The sequence below is a fragment of the Notamacropus eugenii genome, chromosome 5, assembly GCF_028372415.1.
Source record: "Notamacropus eugenii isolate mMacEug1 chromosome 5, mMacEug1.pri_v2, whole genome shotgun sequence".
NCBI classification, from domain to species: Eukaryota; Metazoa; Chordata; class Mammalia; order Diprotodontia; family Macropodidae; genus Notamacropus; species Notamacropus eugenii.
In genome coordinates this window covers 382,186,885-382,208,741 of record NC_092876.1, presented here as the reverse complement: position 1 = coordinate 382,208,741, position 21,857 = coordinate 382,186,885, and the positions used below count along the sequence as shown (strand labels likewise).

Below are 21,857 nucleotides of genomic sequence, written 5' to 3'. Positions count from 1 at the left end.
TTGGCTTTGTTTATACAAAAACTTTTCAATTTAATGTAATCAAAACTAACCATTTTGCATTTCCTAATGTTCTCTACCTCTTGTTTGGTCATTAATTCTTCCATTCTCCATGAATCTGACAGGTAAATTATTCCTTGCTCTCCCAGACTGCTTATAGTATCAGCATTTATATCTAAATTGTGAACCCATTTTGACTGTATTTTGGTATACAGTGTAAGATATTGGTCTATGCCCAGTTTCTGCTATACTGTTTTCCATTTTTCCCAGCAGTTTTTGTCAAACAGTGAGTTCTTATTGCAGAAGCTGGGATCTCTGGGTTTATCAAACAGTAGACTGTTATAGTCATTGACTACTGTGTCTTGTGTACCTAACCTATTCCACCAATCCACCACTCTTTTTCTTAGTCAGTACCAAGTAGTTTTGATGTTTGCTGCTTTATAATACAATTTAAGATCTAGTATGGCTAGGCTGCCTTCACTAGCATTTCTTTTCATTTTCCCTTGATATTCTGGACTTTTTGTTCTTCCAGATGAATTTCATTATAATTTTTTTAGCTCCATAAGATAACTTTTTGGTAGTCTGATTGATATGGTACTGAATAAGTAAATTAATTTAGGTAGAATTATCATTTTTATTATATTAGCTCAGTCTATCCAGGAGCAACTGATATTTTTCCAGTTATTTAGATTTGACTTTATTTGTGTGAAAAGTGTTCCATAATTGTGTTCATATAGTTCCTGGGTTTGTTTTGGCAGGTAAAATCCCAAATATTTTATAATGTCTTTAGTAACTTTAAATGGAACTTTTCTTTCTATCTCTTGCTGTTGGGGTTTTTTAAGTAATATATGGAAATGCTGATTATTTGTGTGGGTTTATTAATGAAACAGTTCTTAAAATTCAAACTACAGCTTTGAATCAATCACTACTCATTTTAAAGAACTCTTTTAAGGACTAACTGATCTGTGCATTTTTTGTAACTGTTGTTGGTTTTATTCAGTTTTACAATTTGCTATCACCCCATAAGCTCATCAAAATGCTTGATTAAAAAAAATCTAAACAAAATAAATACCAAGCATTCACACTCTGCTTCAGAGACCACAACTCTGATGGGCTGGCTATGTTATTCAAATGTATAACGTACTCTTGCCAAAAAGACTCTTTTATGGAAAACTCACATAGGGCAAGCATTCACATGGTGGCCAGAAGAAGCAACACAAGGACACTCTCAAGGTCTCACTCAAGAATTTTGAATTGATTGTGTGATATGGGAGACACTGACACAGTACTGCTCATTATGGCATGCCAGAATCAGAGATGGTGCTGTGCTCCATGAGCAAAGCAGAATTGAAACAGCTCAAAGGAAGTGCAGGATGAGCAAATTTAGAGTATCCACTCCTAATATTCACATGAACTATTTGTGCCCAACCTGTGGTAGAGCATTCTGAGCTCATATTGGTCTGATCAGCCACAGCTGGACACATTGAAACTGGACTCTAGCACAGTGATGTCATTTTGGTCTCCGAGAATGAAGAACAATCATTATTAGCCTACAGTCTACAGAACTCTATTCTAGAGAGGACTTAATTCTTTGAGCCTTTTACTGAGCTGATGAGCTCAAGGAATGTCCATGGAACAATACAGGGGTATGCTAGTAAATATTTATCAACTAGGATCTCTGGCATTTTTTTTAACATATGCACACACTTTTATGTTTAACCTGCATTATTAATATTTTCTTAAGTCCAGAAATCAATGAAATAATGAATCAAGCCCTGATATGCAGCAGTTTTAGATTACTGAGGTGTAAATGCTCACACTGAAAAATTTAACAGTATCCATTGAAGCTGAATCCAGTATACTGCTGCCCATGTGTAACTCTTCCCCTCAGTAGTTTGTAGGGGTTTCAATTCTTTGGTGACCTTCCAGCCATTGTTGTTTCCAGTGCACAGCCAACTCTTAATTTTCCATGATCTAGTCTGGCCCAGGCTATCTCATCTGACCACCTAATTTCAGAAATGAGAGAACTGAATCTTGGAGAGATTAAAAATGACAGAGAAGGGATTTAAACCCAAGTCCTCTGAATCCAAAGCCTTTGATCTTTTCCACTATACCAGTCATATAATAGAGATAAAAATAAAATGCGTAGGACCATCAGTTTAAAGACTGAGTGGTCTTAGAAGTCACCAGTTCATTCCTTTCATTTTATACACAAGAAAAATGGAAGCCATAAGTGTCCTGACCAAGATTACACTGATTATAAGTAGTAGAACCCAGATTAAAACCAAGATCCTTTGACTTCAGCGTCCCTTTTGCTGTATCTCACTACCTTCTAACTCAAAAGATGAGATAATTCAAAACTCTTTTCTATTAATTTTTGGAATGCCTTATAGTATGTTTTACAACTGGTTGTTATTGTCGTTGTTGTCTGATCATTCATCATGTCTAACTCTTCATGGACAATAGTCCATTGGGTTTTCTTGGCAAAGATACTAGAGTGGTTTGCCATTTCTTTCTCCAGTGGATCGAGGCAAACAGAGGTTAAGTGACTTGCCCAGGATCACACAGCTAGTGTCTGGTACCAAATTTGAACTTAGTTCTTCCTGACTCCAGGCCCAGAGCTCTAGCCACTGAACCACCTTGTTGCCCCCTTTACAGCATACTTACCTAATTAATTTTAGATAGAATAAGTTTTAAATTATCATTACTGCCTGAAAATATATGACAGCTAAACTACTTGCCAAAATAAGAAGGTCAAAAGAATCCAGAAGCTCTCTTATCCTGGAAATACTTGCTCTTTTTACCAGAAAGAAAAGTAACAACTACAAAAAAATAGCAGTTAGAGTACAATATATTTGCACTATAGAGGAAATTGGAAGAAGATTTAAAGCAGCATCACCTTAAGAACAGAGAAAAGGAATAGAATAAAAAGGTAGATGCTAACAAGCTTGGCATGAGACTTCAGTATACTGCCTTACAGAACGAACATTCAAGATGAAGCTAGTGAGGAAACAAATAGACATGAAATGTAATAAATTTGCTATTGTTTCCATGCTAATCTAATTTCATCTTGAATGAAAAATGAACCATCACTCTTGGCCCCTAATGCCCCAGTCAATGATAAGTTATATGAAGTAAAAATATTACTTAAGCTGAAGTCAGGGAGAACAACTTGACCTGACCAAATACAAATACAAAAAATTGTTGCTGGAGGGTGGGGAGTGGAAGGAAGACACTATCATTGAAAGAAGTTATCTTGGGAAAAGGAAAATACCCAAAGAACAGAAAAAAAAAAATAACTAACCTCTGAAGCTCAGTTTCCTTATCTGTAAAATGAAGGAGGCAGTTGGTCTGATTGTCCTCTGAGGTTCTTTCCAGCCTTAAATCTATGGTCCTATAATCTTAACACCCAGAAATGTAATAAAAGAAACATCAATAACTACTACCCCACATGCCTTTCTCTTTTTTCAAGCTTTTAAAATCCTTTTCTTTTTTCTTACTAATTCAACAAAGAAGTGTAGTTGATTAACAGGAAAAAAAATACAAAAGAAGAGTGGATATAAAATAAAGTATATGAATTTTTGGTACAGAATATTCAGGGAATTTCAAAATATCTGTTCAATTTAACACAAGAACAAAACTGCTCTGCTTGTTCGTGTTCCCTTCTGAACACTATTTCTTCACTGTGCATTTAGTTGGTCAGGTCAAGTTGCACTTTCTGACCTCGTCCTAAGTGATATTTTTACCCCATATAACTTATCGTTGACTGGAGTATTAGGGTCCGTGTGTTGTAGTTCAGTTTTCATTTAAGACAAAATTGGATTAGCATAGAAACATTGGCAAATTTATTTCATTTCATGTCTATTTGTCTACCCACTAGTTTCATCTGTGATGTTCTTTGCTTTCTTCCATCTATTTTAAAATTTAATTTAGCCATTTTCTTTCATTCTACCATTGAAAAAAATCTCATTACTCCCCAAGAATTCCCCTACCCTACCCTCCCTCCCAATGAGTCAAGTCAAACAAACACATTGGCTGTAGTTTTAAATGTATGGTTCTTTCTATAACTCTAGTATATTACTTCACATAAAGCAGGAAGCATGCTCTTCTAGAGTCTGTATCGTATTGATCAGAATTCTGATTTTTCAAAATTGTTTACTGTTGGGATTGGAAGCTCAATTCCGTGTGGACGGTCTCGGGTGGGTAAAAGTGGGACTTCTAAATCTTAGAGTCTTACGAGGCCCTCCATGAACAGCGGGGGTTCGAGAAGGTCAGACTGAGCTAGCTCGGCTAGCTCGGGTATTTCCGCCTCTCCCTGGGAGATACGTGATGGGTGGAGTCTCCCTGCCCTCGAGGTCATCCCGGATTGGAGCACACCTAGTTACCTAACAGCACGGTATTGAGATGCAAACTGTGTGGCTGAAGGTTAAGTAGGATTGAGGAAGCCTAAAAGCTCTCTTAGCACGTGTGGAGCCAAAGAGGACAGTAGGCTCCGCTTCTTTTCTTTCCTCTCTCCCCTCCCCCTCTCTCCCCGCTTGTACTTCTACTTCCAATCCCTTAAGCTTAGCCTCCTTAGGAAATCTCCCCCTCTTCCTCCTAAGGAGGACCCCCCTGCACTTGTAACCTGGACCCTGAAATAAAGCTCAACCCTTGTTCGACTCTGGAACGTCCTTTCTCTCATACGTTTATCCAGTTTGGCCAACCGAAGACCTGGGACAGGTAAGAAAGACTCGGGTAGCCCAATACAGGCCTCTAGGCCTGGCAGTTTACCCTGACATTATTTTGGTCATCATGTAAATTGTTCATTTTGCTTTGCCTCAGTTGAAACAAGTGTTCCCTGGTTTCTCTGAAACCATCACATTCATCATTTTTTACAGCGCAACCTTTCTACTGCATTGTACCAGGGTTTGAACAGGGCATGTGCAAAGTGTTCCTGAGTGCTTCTAGCCACGCAAAAGTGCAACCCAGCCCTGAGACAAATTGCAGACACCACATGGTTATCTCAATGCTGAGGAAGCCTGGGGTTTTGAGGTGATGAGGCAGGTTCTTTATTGGCCATTGAGCTTGAAAGTCCAATGATTCAGTGGACATTTAAAAAGAAATGACTATACCTCCCTCCCCCAACCCCACCCCTCAGTCCTTTTCTTCCCTTCTGGTTGAAGATTCTATCAATTCTGTGGATAATAGCATGTGACAAATAAAAAACAAATCTTGCCTAGGCAACCCTGAGCCTGGACTTGGGCTACAACTTCTTTGGTGTTTGTCCTTTCTTGACCTTAGGTGAATGAATATCTCTCCTGAGACAGATGGGTCCAAGTTTGGGAGTTTGAGAGGTTCATACTTTTTTTGGCTAGAAATAACTTGGCAGTAGGGACAGCTAGGTTGCACAGTGAATAGAGCATCAACCCTGAGGTCAGGAGGATCTGAGTTCAAATTTGACCTTGGACACTTGACACTTACTAGCTATCTGACCCTGGGCAAGTCACTCAACTTCAATTGCCAGAGAGAGAAAGAGAGAGAGAGGCAGAGAGAGAGAGAGAGAGAGAGAGAGAGAGAGAGAGAGAGAGAGAGAGAGAAAGAGAATTGGCAGCAAAGGGAGGAGTCGTCAGCATATGAAGAACGAGCAAAGGAGACTGAGAATTTGTCAGATAGATGGAGGAAAAGCTGGAGATCTTGGATATGATGATTAACCCAAGATGGCCCAAGCCCATTTCTTGTCCTGTTCAGCCATTCCCCAGCTGATGGGCATCTCCTCAGTTTCTAATTCTTTGCCCCTGGAAAAGAGCTTTTATAAATACTTTTGTAAACATAAGTCCGTTTCATTTTTGTTTTTTATCTCTTTTGAGATACAGACCTAATAGTGGTATTGCTAGGTCAAAGAGTATGCATGGTTTTATAGCCTTTTGGGCATAGTTCCAAATTACCCTATAGAATGGTTGAGTCAGTTCACAACTACACCAATAGTGCATTAAAGTCTCATTTTTCCCACATCCCCTTCAACATTTGTTATTTACCTTTTCTATCCTATTAGCCAATCTAATGAGGTAGTACCTAAGAATTGTTAGTACCTAAGAATTGTTTTAATTTGCATTTCTCCAATCAATAATGAGGTAGAGTAGTTTTTTATATAGCTATAGAACACTTTATTCCTTCATCTGAAAACTGATCATATCTTTTGATCATTTATCAGTTGGGGAATGGCTCTTATTTTTATAAATTTTACTCCATTTTCTATACATTTGAAAAATGAGACCTTTTTCAGAAAAACTTGCTTCAAAATTTTTTTCATAGTTACTATTGCTAATTGTATTTCCCTCCACCCTATCGCTTCCCTCATTTATGCTACTCTCTCCAAAAGTGCTTTGCATCTGACTACCCATTCCCCCAATCAGCCCTCCCTTCTATCACCCCCTTCTCTTTTCCCCTTCCCCTCCTACTTTCTTGTAAGATAGATTTCTATGCTGATTTGAGTGCGCATGTTATTCCTTCTTTGAGCCAATTCCGATGAATGAAAGGTTCATTCATTTTGCCTCATCTTCCCCCTTTTCCCCTTCACTGCAAAAGCTTTTTCTTACCTCTTTTATGTGAGATAATTTACCCCATTTTCCTTCTCCCTTTCTCTTTCTCCCAATACATTCCTCTCTCACCCCTTAATTTTATTTTTTATATAACATCTCTTTATATGGAACTCACACCTGTGCCCTCTGTCTATACATACTCCTTCTAATTACCCTAATAATAAAAAAGGTCTTATGAGTTACAAAAATCATCTTCCCATGTAGGAATGTAAGGAGTTTAAAATTATTAAGTCCCTTATGATTTCCATTGCTGTTTACTTTGTCATGCTTCTCTTGAGTCCTGTATTTGAAATCCAAATTTTCTTTTCAGCTCTGGTCTTTTCATCAAGAATGCTTAAAATTCCTGTATCTCACTGAATGTTCATCTTTTCCTCTGAAGGGATGATACTCAGTTTTGCTCAGTAAGTGATTCTTGGTTTTAATTCTAAGTCCTCTGACCTCTGGAATATCATATTCTAAGCCCTTCAGTCTTTTAATGTAGAACTGCTAGATCTTGTGTTATACTCATTGTGTTTGCACAATACTTGAATTGCTTCTTTCGGGCTGCTTGCAATATTTGCTCCTTGCCATGGGAACTCTTGACTTAAGCTACAATATTCCTGGGAGTTTTACTTTTAGGATGCCTCTCAAGAGGCAATCAGTGGATTCTTTCAATTTCTATTTTACCCTCTTGTTGTAAAATGTCAGGGCAGTTTTCCTTGGTAATTTCTTGAAAGATGATCTCTAGGCTCTTTTTTTGATCATGGCTTTCAGGTAGTCCAACAATTTTTAAATTATCTCTCCTGGATCCATTTTCCATGTCAGTGGTTTTTCACATCAGGGGTTTTTCCAGTGAGATATTTCACATTGTCTTCTATTTTTTCATTGTTTTGGTTTGGTTTTATAATTTCTTGACTTCTCAAAAAGTCATTAACTTCCATTTCCTTCATTCTGATTTTTAAGAAATTATTTAATTCAGTGAGCTTTTGCACCTGCTTTTTCATTTGGCCAGTTCTGCTTTTTAAGGCATTTTTTTCTTCAGCATTTTTGATGTCCCCTTTAAGCAAGTTGTTGACTTGTTTTTCATGATTTTCTCACATCATTCTCATTTCTCTTCCCAATTTTTCCTCTACTTCTCTTACTTGATTTTTAAAATCTTTTTTGAGCTCTTCCATGGCCTGAGATCAGTTCAAAATTTTATTGGAGGCTTTTAATATAGGAGCTTTGACTTTGTTGTCTTCTTCTGGTTGTATGTTTTGATCTTCCTTGTCACCAAATAAGATTCTATAGTCTGGGGTTTTTTTACACTATCTACTCATCTTCCCAGTCAAATATTTGACTTTTTAACTCTTTGTCAAGGTAGGACTCTGCTTCCAGTGGGGGTGGGAGTCCCAGGCTTCAGGGTTTTGGGACAGCTATTCAATCCCCCATTGGTTGGTGAGCCCAGAGCTCCAGAAGCAGCCACTGCTGCTGCTGCTATTGCCACTGCCACTGCAGCTACCACCTCTCCCACTGTGGGGCTAGGGCCAGACCCCAGCTGAACCGGGCACCTCTTTCACCCAGTCCCACAAAGTTTTCCCACTGACCTTTTATGCTGTCTTTGGGGTTTATGGGTTGAGAAGTCTGAAAATTCCAACAGCTGCCAGTGATTCAATCCCCCGAAGCCTGCTCCAGCCTTGTTTATTGCGGTATGGCCCATGCTGGACTGCACTCTGCTCCCAGTCAGGTGTGATACATCCTTCCAGGTTGTCTGGGGCTCGAGATTTGTTTCACTCTATCATTTTATGGGTTCTGTAGCTCTAGAATTTGTTTAGAATCATTTTTACAGGTGTTTGCAAGGGTTTAGGGGGAGAGCTCAAGCAAGTCCCTGCTTTTACTCTGCCTTCTTGGCTCAGCCCCCTTAACACCTCTTTTTCTCAATAATCAGTTGCCAAGTCTTGACATTCTATCTTCACAACTTCATAAATATGTGTGTATGTATGTATGTATGTATATATATATATATATATACATACACACAGAGACATACACATCTATACATACACTGTATATGTGATATATGTATTGTGTAAATAGAAATACAAACATGTGTATATATATAAACATATACATATATGTGTGTGTGAATATAAAACTCCTTTACTCATACAACCCAACACCTTGATGTAGCTCCTTATCCCCTCATACGTAAGATTTCAATAGCCATCTTCTCCTTCCTATCACTGCTTCAAGTGTCTTCCCACTTTGACTCACTGCCAAAATGATTTTCCTAAAACACAGATCTCACCATTTTACTCCCTACTCTTAAAAACACCTGTTGCTCCGTATTATGTCCATGATTAAATATAAAATGCTCTGTCTGGCAATGATAACCCTTTAAATTCCTGCTGTTTCCTTTCTATTCATGACTATCTTCCACAGGTTTCGTTCTGTAGCAATATTAAGATTCCTGCTGTTCCTTGCACATGATGCTTTATTTCCTGACTATACCTTCTCAATGAGTGACCCAATACCTGCAATATTTTGTCTTTTCTAACTACAGACTTTTCTACTTTCCTTTGAGACTCATCTCAAATCTCTGCTTCTTCAAGAAGCCCTCCTCCTTTCTTCCCCACAATGCCTTCCTTCTTCTCATTCTAGTACATATGTAGTTATTTGCATGTTGTCTCCTCTGTTAGAGTGTGGGTTCCCTGAGAACTGTGTTTTAGACTTTCTTTTCATCTCCAGAAGTTAGCACAGTACCTGGCACATAATAAGCACCTAATAAATACCCATTAATTGACTAGCTAACCAATATTACAGTCTCTAGGGAATCAAAGTTGCAAGTTGCCCAAAGTGATCATGGGCAAGAGAGGTCAGTAACACATTTAAAATTTTTTGGAAGATGCCTAGCTAATATTTGTAAGATGCCTAGCACATGGTGATCAATTAACAAATGCTTGTTCCTCTGGTCAACACAGTGACCACCCACAAATCCAAACAACTCATGATGAAATATATTGTCCACTTTGAGATAGAGAATTTATGGACACAGTGTAGATTTTCTCTTCCTTTTTCCTACCTTCCTTTTCTCTCTCTTTTTTTTGGAGGGGGGGAGTGGACATGGTACATGCAGAAATTTGTTTTGCTTGATTACATTTACTTAATTTTATTACACACACACACACACACGTCAAGGGTTTTCTTTCTTTCTTTCTCTCCCAATGAATATGAGTGGAAAATAGATGATAGAAAAAGATTTCAGGGTAGTTAGAGTGGAGGGAACAGCTTTTGTACTCTACTGGTACCTATGTAGAATAAAACAACCTAGAGAAGGACTGCTACTCGAATAGATTCTCTAGAAGGGGTTCACAGAAGGACATGGTCAGGAATCACACAAAGATGAGAAGTCATGGAGGCAATACTCATATCAATAAGATAAAAATTGAAGCAATTTCAAACTTGAATATAAACCAAGGAGAAAAAGGATATGGTATAGTGTAGAAAGTACGGTATTATTAACTGAAGACCTAGGTTAAAATTGAAACTGTTTAATTTACTTCCTGTATGACATAATTTCTCTTGCTTGAAGTTCCCCTCCCTCCCCCTTCATTTTTTTTTTTTTTGTTTGTTTTGGTGGAATGAGATGGATGGATTAGATCTAAGGTTGGTTTCTAAGAAGAGAGCAAGACTTAGGGTAGCAAAGTCCAGACTGATGTGAATTTGCTCTGAAATAAAAATTTTGCTGAGGATAAACCAAAATACCAGTTACAATGTATAAAGATACATACAAATTGATTTTCTTTTAATTATTAGTCATTGATTACCCAGAGGCAGATAAGTGACATAGTAGAATGAATGCTGGACTTGGAGTCAGAAAGATGTTGGGTTTGAAGTCTGCCTGAGACACACATGTGGTGTGTAAGCCTGGACAAGTCATTTAAACTCCCTCTGCCACAGTTTTTTCAGCTGTAAAATGAGATGATAATAGTACCCGCCTCACAGAGTGGTTGTGAAGATCAAATGAGATAATATGAAAAAGTTTCCTTTGCAAACCTTTAATTTTTATATATGTATATGTGTATATATGTATGTATGTATTTATATGTACATGAATATATACATACACACATATATATCCTAGTTATTATATTACTATTAGCTGTAGAGATGCTCAATGCTAACACTGTAATCATAATTCACATTTGTTTAGGTCTACTTTATCTATCACAGAAAGTTTTATCCTTTTAAAGGAATACCTTTCATTTACTTAGAATGGAAAATAGATTTGCTGCATAGTGGAAAGAGTATGGGATATATACAATCAAGAAAACCTTGGTTTAGATCCCAGCCTTGGGCACTAGATCATGGGTGGGCTTTATCTCTTTGACATTCATTTTTCTCATCTGTAAAAAGAATATTACCTATACCTTCAGAATACATTATTGTTGTGAGGCTCAAATAAAGGTAAGACATTTTTCAAACATTAAGACACCATCAAAAATGTCAGATTCTTTTCTAGTTACTTTTAATAACTAATAGAAAAAAAATAAAAACTTTATGTCTATGCAAACAAGAATCCCCAACTAAAAACAATGTCCACATAAAGTCCATATGCTCCTCTTTCACAAATCTAAGTGAAAACAAATCATCCATGATAGCAAACCAAACAGGGACACAGAGCAAAGGAAATAAAATAATAAAACAATTCTTTTCCCCTCCTACCCTTCCTGAGTAAAGGTAAATTTGGAGACATGGCTGAATCTCTTTTTTTGTTAGTTTGGTCCTACTTCCACTGAATCTTTAGAAGAAGAAAAAGAAGCTAGGGAAGAATGCATGTGAATGACAGTAAGAACTTGCAAATTCACCTGCCCCTTTTCTATTTGCATTATTTGAAATCTATGTGAAGTACCCATAATTTGAGTAATTACTTCAATGTTCAAGGAATGCCAGACAATGAGCCATTTCTTACTTTGACTTGAATACCAGAGCTTGTCATTTCCTTTTCCCTTTTATCACAATGTGTAGATTTAGGGTAACTTCCTAGAACTCTGAATTGTTTTTTCAAGGTAATTAGGATTTCACTGGAGAATTTTCTCACATTTTAGTTGTGATAACTTCAGCGCTCATACTCTGCGATTCCATTTTAGGAGAACTTATCAGAGTGATTATCAATAGTAACTGTTGCTGTTTCCCTCCCAGCTGGATTTACTTATTTTTTTCTTTTGCTCATTAAAGCGGTCATTCCCTGTTTACTTCTTAAAAAGGCCTATTCACTGAATGGGCATTACTTCACTCTAAGTGAGTACCTGAATAGGCCAAGGTCTCCCAGTGCATCCTGGGCATTCTCCAGTCATCCTGATGAATAGTCACTGGATCCAGATGGCACAGGAGGGGAAGTGAGGCTGGTGACCTTGCACAGCCCTCCCTCACTCAAAACAAAGTCAAGTACAAGTCATGTCACCATTTCTCTGATGTCATGGTCTTCTTTGAAAAGGAAGGATGAACACAGACAGGCAGGAGAACTTATTAATCACCTACTATGTGCTTAGATACTGTGCTGGAATCTCTAGGCACTGGGGATAAAAAAAAAAGATTATTCTATATTCTAGTGAGAGGAAATACAGCACAAGCAATGATTAGAAAATACAAAAAAAAAAGTCATAGCATAATGGATAGTGTCGGCCTCAGCATTAGAAGACATGGTTTCAAGTCCATTGCTGACACATTCTAGCTGGGTGGCCTTGGCTTAGTCATTTAACCTCTCAATGTGTCTAGGCTACCCTCTAACACTGTAAATTGCTGATTGGCGTTTGTAGAGGGAGGTTTCCCTAAACCAATGAAATCACAGGTCTGGACCAGAAATAAAATCAACACAAAATAAGCAACTACTGGAAGAACCTTCAAGTAGGTCACACCTGAGTTGGTCTTTCAGGGGATTCTAAAAGGTTGAAATCAGCAGTGTGAACATTTATGGCAAGGGGGGAGGGGAGCTTTCAGCTTTTTCTAGACATGTTCTAACTTCCCCATCCCCATGCCATTTTGGACTGTTTACCTTATGAAATAAATCTGTCTGGTAGAGCTTAGCAAGGTGAGAACTGATTGTGCTTTTGATCTGTGATCACATTATTTAGATGGCCTACAATAAACTTCTCAGTTTTCTTCCAGTAAAGTCAAATGACTTTAAAATCCTTTGAAAGAATTCTGAAGCGGACACTTCTTCTTCATTCAATATCAGCTCCATCCCTCCTGCTTGCTTAGTTGTGTACTATGATGGGTGGATAAAAAACTTCATTTGGAGTCAGAAAAACCTAAATTCATATTCTTCTTCAGAAACTTTCTAGCTGTACACTCTGGTCAAGTTATTTCACTTTTCTGGGTCTTGGTTTCTTCATGATTATCTTTATGTATTTGATGGCCTCTAAAGTTCTTTCCAGTTCTAAATCTATGATTGCAATGTATCGCATTTTCCATGCAAATCCAGCCAACTCCCCTAAACTATAAGAAGTTGGAGAGAAACTCATGCCCTGCTCTGAAGAGCTGAGCAACTAGAATCTCAGTTTCTTCATCTATAAAATGAGGGACGTATTATAAAAGCTTAATAAATGCTTATTTCATTCTGCTCTGACATTCTTAGATCCTTTAATTCATTAATTCAGTTTTGATCAGACAATTCATTTTATTAGGCTAACAGTTTGCTAGCATGTGCTAAGAAGTCAACAACTAGAGCCAAACATGCCTTCCATATCCCAATAGTTTCCACTCCAGAAAACCACTCATGCTGATCTTTTGTTGTTCAGTCCTGTTCAACTCTTTGTGACCCCATTTGGGGTTTCCTTGGAAAAATATTGGAATGGTTTGCCATTTCCTTCTCTAGCTCATTTTACAGATGAGAAACTGAGGCAAAAAAGGTTAAGTGACTTACCCAAGGTCACAAAACTAGCAAGTATCTGAGACCAGAACTCAGGAAGATGAATCTTCATGATTTCAGGCCCAGTGCTCTATCCACCAGACCAAACAGATTTTTAGGGACAAGAAATATACTTAGACTAGGTAGAACCTTAAGATTGAACAAAAATACTAATGCTACACTCAATCAGTTCCCCTGGGCAGAGGCCAGGGAAGGGGTAAGTTCTTCACTTCTCCATTGAACCAAATAATAAGTTCATATTGTTATAACATTTCAGGGTTATTAAGCTTGTGCTGTAAATATCATCTTATTTGCCTCTTTGTATTTTTAATTTATTTCATTAGATATCTCAAACCCAACATGTACAAAATGGAACTAATTATATTTCCTCTAATCCCAAATTTCTTATAAACTTCATTTGATTTTTTCCTTTAAAAGTTTTGCTGTACTTCTTTTTGTACACCACTGTCATTTTTTCAATAACTTTCCCTCAAATAAGACCAATACTTTGAAAAATGAGTACAATTAAGCAAAACATGCCTCATTCTTCATTAATAGACTTATTACTCCACCGAGTGCAGGGTAATATGTCTCATCATCAGTCATCTCTAATCAAGATTGATTTATTGCTTAATATTGTACTCTTTTCCATTACTGTGTACAGACATACTTGGTTTTACTGTGATTTGCTTTATTGTTCTTCACAGATATTTCACTTTTAAAAAAAAATAAATTGAAGGTTTGGAGCAACCCTAACTTGAGCAAGTCTATTGGCACCATTTATAGCCTGTGCTCACATCATGTCTCTGTGTCACATTTATGGTTCTTGAAATATTTCAAACTCTTTTGTTGTTATCATATATATTGTGGTGGTCTGTGCTCAGTGATCTTTGATGTTTCTATGGTAATTATTTTGGGGCACTCCAAACTATACCCATATAAGACAGTGAACTTAATTGATAAATGTTATGCATGTTTTTATCGCTCTATCACAGGGAATTCTCTCTCCCTCTCCTCTCCTTCCCTAAGACACAACTGTATTGAAGAATATCACATAAACTTAGCTGATAAAGCAGCGACAGGATTTGAGAGGACTGACTCTAATTTTGAAAGAAATTCTATTGTGCATAAAATGCTATCAAGCAGCATCCTATGCTATAAAGGACTCTTTCACGAAGAGAAGAGTTAATTGACGTATTCAATTCATTCATCGCTATCTTATCTTAAGAAATTGCCACTGCCATCCCAATCTTCAGCAACCACCACCTTGATCAGTCAGTAGCCATCAACATCGAGGCAAGACTCTTCACCAGACAAAAGAGTATGATTCACTGAAAGCTCAGATGACGGTTAGAATTTTTTTTTGGCAATATTGTCTTTTTGAAAAAAGATATAACACTATTACACACTTAAGAGACTACAGCATGGTATATACATGACATTTTTGTGCATTAGGAAACCAAAAAATTCATGTGACTCGCTTGTGGTATTTACTTTGTTGCCATGGTCTGGAACTGAACCTGCAATATCTACAAGGTATGACTGCATTGTGTATGTTATTCTCTTGATTCTGCTTGCTTTGCACTAAGTCAGGTCATATAAGTCTTTCCAAATTTCTCTGTCTTTCATATTTCTTATTTATTCTGGAGTAATAATATTCCATTACGTTAATATGGCACAATTTGTTCAGCCTTTTCCCTATCAATGGACACAAATTTTCTTTTCTTTTGTTATTTTTTTTACTACCACTAAAGGTGTTTTTAGAAATATTTTGGTAGAAATAGATCATAAAGAAGTCCCAAATGTACAAAAATATTTATAGTAGCTCTTTTTGTAGCAACAAAGAAAAGGAGATTGAGAGAATGCCCATCAAGTGGGGAATGGCTGAACAACTTGTGGTATATGAATGTAACGAAATACTATTGTGGTATAAGAAATGGTGAGCAGGCAGATTTCAGAAAAACCTGGAAAAACTTACATGAATTGATGCTGAGTGAAGAGAGCAGAACCAAGAGAACATTGTATACAGTAACAGTAACTTTGTGTGAAGATACAGACTTAACTCTCCTCAGCAATACAATGATCCTAGACAAGTCCAAAAGGCTTATGATGGAAAATGCTATCCATATCCAGAGACAGAACCCTGGAATCTGAATGCAGACCAAAGCATACTATTTTCACTTTTTTTCTTTGTGGTTTTCCCCTTTTGTTCTGTTTCTTCTTTTACAACATGACTAATGTGGAAATATATTTAACATGATTGCACATGTATAACCTCTATCAAATAGCTTGCCATCTTGGGGAGAGGGGAAGAAAGGGAGGAAGAAAAATTTGGAACTCAAATCTTATAAAAAATGAGTATTGAAAACTATCTTTACATGTAATTGAGAAAATAAAATTCTATTTAAAAAAGAAAAGAAGAAATTAAAAAAGGAAATATTTTGATATATATGGATCTTTCTATCATCTCTCTTGGAAACACGTGGAGTACTGGTATCACACCTCATTTAATAATCATTAGAATCAAGAGATTCACAAATGTTATTTTCCCTATTTTATGGATGAGGAAACTGAGGGTCAGTGACTTGTCCAAGGTTATACACTGGCAGAATCAGGACTTAAATCTTCTGATAATAAATCTTGTGCCTTTTTTTTCTGTTGCTATATAATGGTTTTAATTGATTTGGAACAACACTGTTTGACACTAAATGCTTATAAAGCATCCAGTGTGGTAGAAATAATTAGAAAATTAGTATTACTGCCATCTGTTCAGCCATATAAAAAGCAACTTAAAAAATTACTAGAAACCACAATTTAAAAGGTAAGGGGAGAGATCACTAATCAAAACTAGCATTTCCTAGTCAAACACCACGATTCAAGCAACAGAATCACCAACGCAGGTATAGGGTTCCGAGGAGTCCAGGGGCAATAATAAAGGGTAGTTTTGGTGTTACAGGTGTAGTTTAGCTCAAAGGCATCTCAGCGTATCTCAGGGTAAAGAAAGTCATTCAGTCCTGGAAGAGAGAATAGGAACTTTTGTTTCGAATAGGAAAGCATCCAGACGACATTACGAGATGTTGGCATTAAGAGTTAGGTTTCTTCTTGGCATCTACATCTTTTTAATCTCTTCAAGCTTTTTGGCCAAGTTCGGAATGTAATAGTTCTGAGCCAGATACATCCCGACCACATTGGCGAGTGTAAATCCTAGCAAAAACTGAACCATGGTGATGGCGGCGGCAGCAGCTGAAGCAAGAGACGGAACCAACAAGCTCTATGCCTCCCTCTGAGAGCTCTTGTGCCTTTTCTGCTACATTATGCTGCCTCCTGACCTTTGGAGCCTATTACCTGGCAAATAAAATAACAGTAAATATACATTTGTATGTAGTTCTTATAAAGTCCAGTCAAAGCCTTCCTCTTTGTGGAGATCTAGAACCAGAAGGGATCTTAGACATCATTTCATCCAATCCCTCATTTTACAGATAAGAACACTGAGGCCTGAGAGCGTGAATTGAAGTGATTTGTCCGAGATCATTCAGGGAGTGAGTAGCAGAATTTGACTTAAAACTCCATTGTGCCATATTACCTTTTGACTGAACTACCATTTTTTGTGTGATTCTCCTATTTGTCTCTTCCTTGCTTTTTGCTCCAAGAAGTCTTACCTGACACCTCAGGAATAAAAGTTATTTCTCCCTCTTCTTAATGTAGTACTTTGTATTTTTATCTTTTAGAGCACATTCATCTTATACATTGATATTTGTTTAAATATCTCTTTTTACTAGACTTCAAGTTTTATGACAGCAAGAACCATGTCTTTTTTCTTGCATTGCTCCTGCACTTCCTAGCACAGTAGCTTTCATTTTAGTATGTATTACATAATTGTTGCTGTATTGTTAATGTATTTTTAATGGAATTAATGTATTTTAATGGAATGGGAAGATCTTTCCTATCCATTAACAGGCCTGTGTGACCAGCTTAAGTCACATGGAAGACTGAGTCATATGAGCCTATGGTGGGAGGAGCTTGCTGAAAGGGTGGAACAGGAAGGGGTGGAGCTGGTGCAGAGCTGAGTTGGTCAGACTAGTCAGAGCTGGGAAGGACAGAGGAAGCAGGCAGCTGGCTATGAGTGAGAGAAGGGCATTTTGCTTAGGGGAGCTGGTTTGTAGGAAGGCTTGATAATGTGTTTAGACTTCTTGGTCACTATGATGTATTTCTTTGTTGCTATGATGGATTTGGTTCTCTGGTGTTGGGATTTGACTTTCACACATGTTTTGGTTCTGTCTTCCATGTAGAGAGTCTGTTATATTTTATGATTCAGAACTACACTGGCATACTTGGTTCTGTGAATATCATATTGGTACTATAGTTGCTTTTGTCATCCATCCATCCATATTATTCCCAACTCCTCTTCTCAGTTCTGCCTCTTTAAAGTATGTCCACAGCAACAGATTTTATTTTTTTAAAGATTGCTTTCAGCACTAAATTCCAAACCTGGTGATCACTCTGTGACAGAACACCTGGGTTAATAGAATCCTGCTATTACAAAGTGGCTGAGAATGTTCCATCTAATCTAATTGCACCAATTAATTAACTAAGAGGAAAGGATGCAGGGAAAGGGTTTGAGTAAGGAATTAGAAAGAGGACTAGACTTGGAGTCAAAAGATTTGGATTCTAATTCTAGCTGTGTGACTAGACAAGTAATTTAACCTCTGAGCCTCATTTTCTTCATGTTAAATGAGGATAATAATACTTGTAGTATTAATGACAGTCTATGGTGAGGAAAATATCAATCGTAAGGGCTCTGTGTGGATTATTATTATAATTATCAGGAAACACTTGGTACTTTGCAGAGCTAGCCTTGGGCAAAGTTGTAAAGGACATCTTCCACACTCTTCTGCCTTCTTCTATTTGGCAGCATTCTTCTTTCTAGATACCTGGAGTAAGCTCCTTCTGCTTCAAAGTTGTCTTAGGTCTCCACTGATGTGTAACAGATAGGCTTACTCTTCCAAGATGGGTGATACAGATCTTCGTTGTCAACTCAAGACTTTAGAAGGTTCAAGTTCAACCTCCTCCCCCCATTTTACAGGTGAGGAAATGGAAAAGTTAAGAGACTTGCTCAAGGTCACACAGGTTTAAGGGATAGGACCTCTGACTTCAAATCCAGAACTTCTCTGTTAAGTCAGAAGACCTGGGTTCCATTCAATACCTTGTAGCCTCTGCCAAATAACTTCTCTGATTCTCTTGCATACTTTGAGTCCAGTGTTTTTGGAAAATATGGCAATTAAACAGGACAAGTTCAGGGGACCCCTTAACAGCCCTCACCAGTAAAATGAGGGTATTGGTTATACAGCTTTACAAAGGAGATCTTGTATGTGAAAGCAAAGTGCTATATAAATGTAAGGAACTACCACAATCTGCTGTCAGTTTTGATTTGCAAAAGATGTGATAAGTTAATTCATACAAGACGTAGGCAATAAGGCATGAGTGGGAAACCGGCAGCCTCACAGTGGGCCCTCTAAGTCCTCAAGGGTGGCCCTTTGACTGACTGAATCCAAACTTTATGGAACAAGTTCTCTCAATAAAAGGATTTGTTCTGTAAAACTTGGACTCAGTCAAAAGACTGTACCCAAGGACCTAGAAGGCCGTATGTGGCCTCCAGCTTCCACCCCTGCAGTAAGGTATAGTGTTAAGAACTATGGACCTAGTCAGAAGAGACCTAGGTTTCATTCTGGTCTATGATAGTTACTGGTTGTTAGTAAGGTCATTGAAACTCCTTTTTCTTATCTGTAAAACTGATGGATATTGTTGATACTGTCAGGGGCCAGGTATAGTGAGAAAAATTTACCAAGAAACAAATAAAACCCTCTCTCCTTTCTGCTGCGAGTCTGTGTGTTTTTGTACCAGTCGTAGATGGCTTCCAAACCTGGGTTTTCTTGCCATCTCAATGGATGTTGAAAGGGGAAAAGGGGAGAGAGAGAATTTGGAACTGGAAATAAAAGTATTGAATTTTTAAAATATGGTTTCCTATCACCTATCCCAGTGCCTGCTTAATTTCTTGTTGATTGATTTATGTTGTCTTGTCCATCTTCCAGGAATAACTGAATTCATAAGAGTAGATGATAATAGTTAAGAAAACTAGACTGGGAATTTGGAGATCTGGGTTCTAGATTGAATTTTGTTTCTAATTACCTATGCGACTTTGAGCAAATCACTTAATTTCTCTTTTCCTCCTGTGCAAATGAGAAGGTAGAACTAGATAATTCCTAAAGTCTCTTACAATTCCAAAACCTATGATCTTAAAATGTGCAAGGGATGATTATGTATGTTACTTTATGAAAGATCTCTAGATGCAAAGACTCCTCAATGTTCGTGGGAGCTTACTTCTTGAGTAGTAAATTTATCTACGTCAACCTTTCGTTGACATCAGAGGTAGAGAGGAGACTTCACTGGACACCCTGAGCAAAATGGATTTTCTAACGGGGAGGAGAGACTGACAAGACTGGACAATACCAAAACTCTCAGAAAAGACCGGGGAGAAAGCAAAGTTTTCTGGCCGGTCAAACCACAAAGCCTTGCGGACATCCTCTCTGGTAGATCCAGGCAGACTCGCATGCCGGCAGCGGTTACAGCAGTAGGAAGCAGGCTGATGCTTCCTCCCCTGGAATTGGGAGCCGGGAAGTCAGGATTAGCCATCTTCAGGCCCTTATCAAGGCCAGCCCGATGGATGCAGCAGCCGCCCATCCTGCCCCTGGTGCGGTTTCCCTTCCAGGCTGGAGCCTCCGCGACCCAGCCAGAGCGTAGGAGGAAGAGGGGCTGGAGCAGCCCCAAAAGGAGGAGACATGGGAGGGGGAGGAGGAGGAGGTGGAGAAAGTGCTGCTACTCCCTGCCCCTCCCCATCCCCCCCCCCCCCCCGCGTGGGAATAGCCGACGGGGAGGGGGGAAGAGGAAAGGGGAGGAGGGAGGAGCCGCAGGAGGAGGAGGCAAGGGCCAGGCTCTCGCTCTCCTTCCCCTCCTCCTCCCTGATATGGCCAGTGACGAGGAATGAAGATGGCCGGGAGAGCCAGTGGGATGGAGGAGCCGTCGGTAGCAGCCGAGGCGGTGGCGGCCCTGGGGCTGTGATCCAGCGCTGTGTAGAAGAGCGGGTCCGGCGACCTCGACGGGGGACCCGGGGGCTTGTAGACGGAAGGTCAGCGACCGGAGCCAGCGGAGGGTCCCGGGGGAAGTCTAGGCGGCGGCTGGAGAAGGGGCCCGGTCCGGGAGCGCAGCGAGAGTGCCCGGCGCTTCCTTCCAGACGCGGCGGGCGCGGCGGCGGGACTGGCTCGCGGGCTCCAGGGGCAGAGCTGCCCGGGCACGGGCGGAGGAGAGCCGGGGGCAGCGGGAGCGGGCAGAGGATGAGCCCTGTGCGGCGGCGGAGCCGCTACTGTCGCCCGCCTTTCCTGCTCTGCCCGTTCGCTCCCCGCGCCTCCTGCGCTGGTTGGGACAGTTGTTAGTGCTGGAGGAAGAGGCGGAGGAAGCGGCGGCGGGGGGCGGCCGGGGCCCGGGCTGGGCTGCAGCAGCTGGCCCGGCCCGGGGCGGGGAGGCGGCGGCGGCGGCGGCTTCAGAGCCCAGGGGCCCAGGGACCGTGTGGCGGGGAGGCGGCGGCCGGGGCCGGGTCACCATGCCTTGGCTGAGCGGGGGCCGGCGGCGGAGGCAGCAGCAGCAGCAGCCGCAGCAGCAGGCACCGCCGCAGCAGCCGCCGCAGCAGCCTCCGCCGCCGCCGCAGCAGCCGCCTCCACAGCAGCAAGGGGGGCCCGGGCAGCCGCCGCCGCCGCAGCCCCCGCAGCCGCAGAGAGGCCGGGAGAGCTCGGAGCTGCCTCTGCCCGCGGGCTGGGAGGAGGCGCGGGACTTCGACGGCCGCATCTTCTACATCGACCACAACACCCGGCAAACCTCTTGGATCGACCCCCGGGACAGGTAAGGCGGGGGTGCGTGAGTGTGTGCGTGTACTGGACGAGGGGGAAGGGGTGGGCTAGCTAAGATGCTCCCCCCGGTCCCCCAGGAATCTCGGTGGATGGTACCAGTAGCCGAGGCAAGCATAGCACGCATCAGTCATCTCCCCCCCCCCTTTTCCACCCTTCCCCCTCCCCAACTCGAGGGGAGCAGGAAATAAGGAACCAAAGCCCACCCCAGCTGGCCCCGGGCTGGGGACGGGGAGATCCCCGCGCTGGGCAGGGTTGGGGCAGTTGAGTTTGGAAGGACTTGGGCGATGGGGAGCGAGGTGGGCGTCGCTGCAGGCTTGGCGGAGCTTCCAGCTGCGGCGGGCAGGGCAGGAGGAGCCTCGGTCCTTCCCCCAGGCCCAGATGGAGGAGCGGATATTCTGACTCGGTTCCTTCACGTCAGACTCTCTTTCAGTAGATTCAGAACTCGGATGCTTGGAA

At 40.3% G+C, this 21,857-nt stretch overlaps 1 protein-coding gene across 3 annotated transcripts in view; it reads left to right on the top strand.

The window, feature by feature from the left end:
- Window positions 1-20,980: 20,980 nt before the first annotated feature.
- The window catches only part of WWC3 (WWC family member 3), a 204,927-nt gene continuing 204,050 nt past the window's right edge, over window positions 20,981-21,857 (top strand). For 2 of the 3 annotated variants that reach the window (XM_072614395.1, XM_072614394.1), the window contains exon 1: window positions 21,033-21,393. In XM_072614395.1, coding sequence (XP_072470496.1) covers window positions 21,098-21,393 — 296 coding nt within the window. In that variant the 5' untranslated portion in view covers window positions 21,033-21,097. Of the gene's footprint in view, window positions 21,394-21,857 lie in introns of all 3 variants that reach the window. The other variant, XM_072614396.1, reaches the window with a different exon arrangement.